Source organism: Sus scrofa, chromosome 13 (assembly GCF_000003025.6).
Source record: "Sus scrofa isolate TJ Tabasco breed Duroc chromosome 13, Sscrofa11.1, whole genome shotgun sequence".
Taxonomy (NCBI): Eukaryota; Metazoa; Chordata; class Mammalia; order Artiodactyla; family Suidae; genus Sus; species Sus scrofa.
This window is the reverse complement of record NC_010455.5, coordinates 151,481,722-151,488,424: the sequence shown is the minus strand read 5'-3', so window position 1 is coordinate 151,488,424 and position 6,703 is coordinate 151,481,722. Positions and strand designations below refer to the sequence as shown.

General features: G+C 37.2%; 1 protein-coding gene across 8 annotated transcripts in view; it reads right to left on the bottom strand.

Annotated features, from left to right (window-relative positions):
• The window catches only part of CD47 (CD47 molecule), a 60,132-nt gene continuing 53,789 nt past the window's right edge, over positions 361–6,703 (bottom strand). For 3 of the 8 annotated variants that reach the window (XR_002337498.1, XR_002337497.1, XM_021068530.1), the window contains one exon: positions 3,558–3,802. Coding sequence is in view for 4 of the 8 variants with exons in the window: in XM_021068530.1 (XP_020924189.1) it covers positions 3,798–3,802 (5 nt within the window). In the remaining 4 variants the exon portion in view is untranslated. 8 annotated transcript variants of the gene reach the window in all.

Sequence of the window (6,703 nt, the reverse complement as noted above, 5' to 3'; positions counted from 1 at the left end):
AATTGATTTAATACATATAAAAAAAACCTCTAACGGTAACACAGCTGTAAAACAACTTTGGTCTTTAAATCACTGCAAAAAATGGCTACTGACAAATAGCACACCTTTAATTGCTATGGAAAAAAGCCCCCAAGAGAGGATCTTGCACATAGCAACACTGGAGTTTTCCTTATTTAGAATGGTTCGTGGATATTTATATGGTGTGGGATCTAATTCTCAATAATGGCTTTTTGTAAATAATGCTCTGTTTAATAAAATCAAAAATGCTTCCCTCTTTCACCAACTCTGATAACAACACTTTAAAGATTCCACTGATGTTGCCTTACAGAGAAGCTTATTACAAATGCTCTCTTTCTTTTCAAAAGGCTAAATTTATGGGCATGCTGGCCATAAATGTTAAGTAAGAGCTGTCAAAAGCCAAAGGAAGGAAAACTTCCTGTTCACTGCTCATCGTTTAAAAGTTACCTGGATTTTAGCCATGGAAAATGACTTAACAAAGAACACGAGTGGGTGATGGCGGTTAGTGGTTTTGAAAATCTGACACATGTGAAAAACAACATTTCTAAACAAACTCCATCAAATGAAAACACAGTAAAAAGATAAAGGGTTGCCAAAAAGTCATTTCTCTAGTTTCCAACAACAGGTAAATAAAGAGGTACATACAAACACCACAGATGTCTATTTGGAATACCCACGTTAGGACAAGAGAAACCTAGGTGATATAGAGCTTAATTCTTATAAATGAAAAGGAGGAATAAATTTACCACTTTTTGAACTTTATTATAACTCAAACCACAATTTGGCTGGTCACTAACTACACTGACCACAGCATCCTGAAAAGAGGAATACTCCCAGCTACGGGATAGCCCCAGTATTTTGATTCTGACATTCTCAGAAATTTTAATAGATCAAAACTGGGGTTTCTAGGTGAAAAAGTCATCAATCACCTTTTAAGGTTTTCAGAGCATGTGAAATTTGTCTAAAAAGAAAACTCTCTAGCTCATCCTATTAAAAATAGTGAGAAATACAAATACAGCCTATTGTCAATCATCAAACTTAATGCAGTGATCATCAAATGTATGTGAAACACTGCAAGAAGAGAAAGGAAGAAAAAAAAAAAAGCTCTTGCTATATATGGAGGAATTTTTAAATTGAATGAGAGAAGCAAGACAAAAGCCCAAGAGAGCTAAGCAGAGATACGTGAAGTACTAGGAAAGGTAAGTAAGAGATGAAAGTGGCAGCTGGACAGACAGGAACAGACAGTCAAGGAGAGCCAGGGGTCAAGGAAGGGCGTTGGGGGGGGGTCATGTTTTTGAAGGAGAGAGAAATTTGATTTTGTGGAAAAGGTTGGATAGGTTTGTTCCCAAAATGACAAACAGTGTCACTCTGAGAAATATACCATGAATAAAACTGAGTGGAAGAGTCAATGGCAAAAACTGGGATCGGTGAGTGAAAAAACAGATTATGGGGAAGGGGGCAAATATAATGATGCTCGAAAATTGTCAGCAACTTTAATCTGGTGTGACAAGAAATTGGAAGCCACTGTGAGTCTAATTTAAGGAGAAGGAACTAGCCCAAGGATGCCCAACCAAGTGGGGTCCTGCTCCTGCCACCACGGTCCCTTTTTCAGAGACACTGACAAGGAGCAGCAAGGGTTAATTTCTTCTGGCCTTTCTCCTGCTGCCTCTGTGTGTCTCCTTTAGGGCAGTGAATACCTTCAAGGACAGGGAGCATCAAAGAGAACACAAAGGACAGGTAAGTCCCAAGATCGAGCCCCAAATAAGCAAGACTTGACTGGATATTAAAAGGTTCATAAAAAGTTGACTATAAAGATTTTCATAACTGACTTTTTCTTAATAGAGAATAGGGATTTGGATCTTTTTCAAGTCCATCTGCTTTTTTCCTCCTTTCATCAAAATTGATTTCTGAAGTAATAAACGACCTTAGTAAAATATACTTTACTAATATTTTCTGAATGAAAAAGAGCAGCAGGAGCCAACAAATCTGTATAAGGAACATAGCTCCCTCTACACATAATATTCTGACAGCAACACAATTAGAGAAGAACATTTTTTTCCTTTTTTTCAAGAAGAGCTATCTTCATAGTGTGTTTACTTTTCTGAGAGGCATCAGCGGGTCAAAAATTTTGGTTTGCTGCAGCAAACCACTTGGTCCCAGAATAAAATATAACAAGTAATTTGGCATAAAAGAGGCACATGGGGACATTCAGTGGACTAAGAAATAACTATTAATAATGCAACTACACATACGAAGATTTTATTACACAAACAGGGAGAATAACTAGTATTTTTAGAGGGTATCGGTGAGCAGTCAAAATGCTTGGCAAATTACCTAGAATTTTTTAAAGTTTTAAGTGATCAAATATTCACATCAAATATAAGTCCACCCAATAAAGAACTGTCTTTAAATGTTTTTACTAGAAGCATGAAATTAACATTTGCTCTCCTGTAGGTACCCCGCTGTCATCCATACAGAAGATGCATGTGCCTAACTTACACAGGTGCACATAGAAACACACACCCACAAGGGAAGAAAACGAGCGCTAATAATCTAAAAGTTCTTCAGGCGATCACAACTGTCAGAATGTTAATTTTCTTCTAACAGGGGCGGGGGGGGCTAGGAAACATGGGGGTTTTGTTTCACTTTTCAATCTTTGAGTAAGGTGAATACAAGGCAGGACTACAGGAGGAAGATGATGGGTGCTTATCATGCAACACAGATACAACAGTAATAAAACCACCCTTGCAGGGCCGGCCTACTGGCCTGACAGTGACACACGTTATGTTGCCATGCAGGAGACTCACAGTTCAAATCTCAATCTTAGTTTTTCATGCCCCAGATCAGAAAAGAAGCAAAGAAACACTGTAGATTGTGCCTTCAAATCCGAGGAAGGGAATACATATGTTACAACCATCGCTATTTTTGCTGAAAAGTGTGAACATAGTTCTCTGAGAATAAGTCTGGCTCCTTTCTGCAGTGATGCTACCGTGTCACTGGACCATGTTCAAAGAGGAGAAAAAGTGCTACATCTTGTACAGCAGAAGCAAATAACAGGAGGACAAGACAGGATGTAAAGGGTTGTGTGAAAAAAAGAACACATCCATCAGTAAAGTTACCCTCAATCTGGAAAGGGCCTGGTACATTGCATGTTGAAGGAATAACGTGTGAGTGGCAGCCCCCAAGAATGAAGACCACGATCCCCATCAGTAGCACATTCCATGTAGGCAGTTCCCAACCAAATTTCTGTGTGTACTCAATTTGTTATTCCCTTGACCCAGGAGCAGCAGACACATTACTCAGGTTAAGGCCATAACTGCCAAAGTGGCTGCAAACTCAGTTTGCTAAGGTTCAATGAAAGCCACCGTTTTCAGAGATACCACTGGGTAACCAGGTTAGTGCCAGGAATTCTCACCTTGAATCAATTTAACCTGGTGACCTAGGGTCAAGAAACCCCAGGATCTGAAAGGTATCATTCTTGGAAGTTGCCCACTCTGCTTTTGTCCATAATTGAATAAAAATAACAACAAAGAACTGGATCTCAATTGGGCACACAACACAGATTGTAATTTTATTAACTAAATTAAAAATGCTTTGAATAAAAACTTAAACTGTAACAATTTAAAGGTCAATGATTTACTTTCTCCCATAGATGGAAACCAGTTACTCTTCTTATTTTCTTCTCCCAAACAGTGAATCAAGGCCGTGGTGCTTAAACACAAGTGTGTATCTTTCACGTCTTAGTACTCTCCAAATCAGAGTCCATCACTTCACTTCAGTTATTCTGGAAAATTGAAAAATGAACATATAATCACTATGCATGTCTATTTTATATACATTCAAAAAGTTGATGTACTTTAAAAAGTTTAAGAAACACAGTATCTGGCAATTAAAAAAAATGATTTAATCTTGGATTTGCAAAGGCCACAAACATTAACCAGGCAAATCATTAGCCTTTTTAGTTACAGTAAGTAAAAGACCAATACCAAATGGAAATAAAAAATCAATAAGGTCTGATAATCTCCGTTTGCTGGGTTGGCTGAGGGGAAGCCAAGAGATGCTGATTTTCCAAACAAAAGACACTGATCCTAGAATAATATTCTATCACATTTACTTTAGACTGACACCATTCATTTAAAGGGAATTAAACATGGGATTAGGAATTAGTGAAAAAGGAAGTGGTACCATGGTCCTGAGAGGATACTTACAGCCTCACTCACCTACAGGGCAGATACACTGTGAGCAGTGTGCACTGGCAGGGAGAAGGGCCCATCAGACAGACATTTGGAAAAATACCCAATCAATTCTGAACAGCTAAAAATTAGCAAATTTAAGGGAATTTCAAAGGTTGTCAGAAATTTCATGTGCAAAAAAGTCACATCTTAAGGGAAATTAACAAAGGAAAAGGCACTTAAGGTTCTTCTACTGGTTTTGTAAAAAATAGAGAAAAGCTTAGCTTCTTCATACACCTATAGAAGAAAGATACCACAGTAGGAGAAGGAAAAACAAACAAACAAAAAATAGAACTCCAGAATGTAAACATGGACAAACCATGCCACACTTTCAGGTACCAGATTTTTTTTAAAGGTCATTTAATATTATTCCTATTAATCATGGTGGGTTTTTTTTGTTTTGTTTTGTTTTTTAAGGAGGGCAGTGGTTAGTATAAGCCAACATGCATTTTTTGGTAATAAAGGCTGTGACACAGACTTACAAAAGTGGGATCATTCTGTGACTGCTTATTGAACACAGTCTAATCATTGTTTTAAATTTAGCCCACCAACACGCAGTTGGTGTGTTTTTAATCTTATGCAAAAACTAATTGTACTCAGAGGAATATGGCCTCTTGAGTTAAAGAGTGCACTTTGCTGTAGAGGCGAGCAGGTAGGTCACAGACTTTAAAACAGTAGAACAGAAAGCGAGCTATTAACATGATCAAGGAATGATTGTAATTATCAAAGGTATGAAGAAATTTCTGATAAAAGAAAAACAGAGTTATTGAAATGTTAAAAGAACTAAAGTATAACATGTTAAGGTAAAATTAAAATGAAATTGTATAGCACTCAATATCTCACTTATAGGTCTTTGAGATAGTCAATATAAATTAAAAGGTATTAGCCCAGAGCTCCAAAAAAACAAAGAAGCAAAAGCTGGCATGACTAAACATTTCTCTCTCTCTTTTTAAATCCTCTCTCACAAAGTTAGAACCCTGTTCCTGCTTGAAAAGCAGAGATATGGGTTAAATGCAACAAAATCACCAACACAAGCACAAAAGAAACCCTGTCAATATGATCAAGATTTGTGCCAGATTATCTATGTGTTTTAAAAAGCATTTTATTTTATGTATTTATTTTTTATGTCTCTTTAAGGCCACACCTGCGGCATATGGAAGTTCCCAAGCCAGGGTCAAACTGGGACTGTAGCTGCCAGCCTATGCCACAGCCACAGCAATGCAGGATCTGAGCTGTGTCTGTGACCTATACCACAGCTCATGGCAATGCCGGATCCTTAACCCACTGAGTAGGACCAGGGATCAAAGCCACATCTTCATGAATACTAGTTGGGTTTGTTACCACTGAGCCATGATGGGAACTCCTAAAAAAGCATTTTAAAATTATAGCCACCAGATACTTTATCTGAAAAAAATTTTTTAAAAAACAATAATTTCTCTTGTTATCAGCAATATGACTGGAGATCTGATTAGTGATACCTTACACTTTTTATATTACTACTTTTGCAAGTTTTAACAGAGTAGATTTAAGGTGTATAAACCAAGAAATGTAGGCCTCTATGATTTGACAGTGTCCCTTTTACTAAAAAAAAAAAAGCTATACTTTCAAGAAGCAATTTTATTTCTTTTTAATGGCCATATTTTAACCCACCTATAATTACAGTTGCATCTTATACTTACCATCATTCATCATTCCTTTTGATTCTTTAAACGCTAAGAATTAGTAACAAGCCAAGCAGACAGTTAGTAAGATTCCACAGTTAGAAATCATTTCTAAATAGATATGCAGTAATATCATGCCAACTATTCCACAGATCTAAAGCCAAATTAAATTTAAGGCCATTATTTGATTACAGAAGCCTTTTCTGTGGATCATACCCATAGGCTCCATAAGGACACAAAATCAGTTGGGAATATAGATCTAGATTTAGAGAGAAAGAAGGTGAGATATTTTGGTCTCACTCCATGATAACAGCCTGCATCTTCTGAAAATTCATAATTAGAAGTTGAAATTAACTGAGATTTTTCTCTACTGGGGGTGTTACATTTCGTCTAGGCCAATTAAAAAGGTAATAGTCCCCTCACCCTAAATATCATGTGGCTAGCACAAGCAACTACTCGAGAGACAGAAAACATGTATTTTTCTCAGGGGTGGTAACATTACAAAAGCAATACTCTTAATTCTTGATGAATAATCAAGAAAAGAGGTCAAGGCAAGGGAAGAAAAAAAAAATAAGATTCCTTCCAAGGCATAGACAGCATTCTTTTTTTTTTTTTTTTTTTTTAATGAGAGTTGCAACGTTTATTTCAGGTTCTCTCTTCTTTTTTTTTTTTTTTTCTTTTTTGCCACACAGGCAGTATGTGGGAATTCCTGGGCCAGGGATTGAACCTATGCCACACAGCAGCAACCAGAGCCACAGCGGTGAGAACGCAGGAGCCTCAACCCGCTAGGCC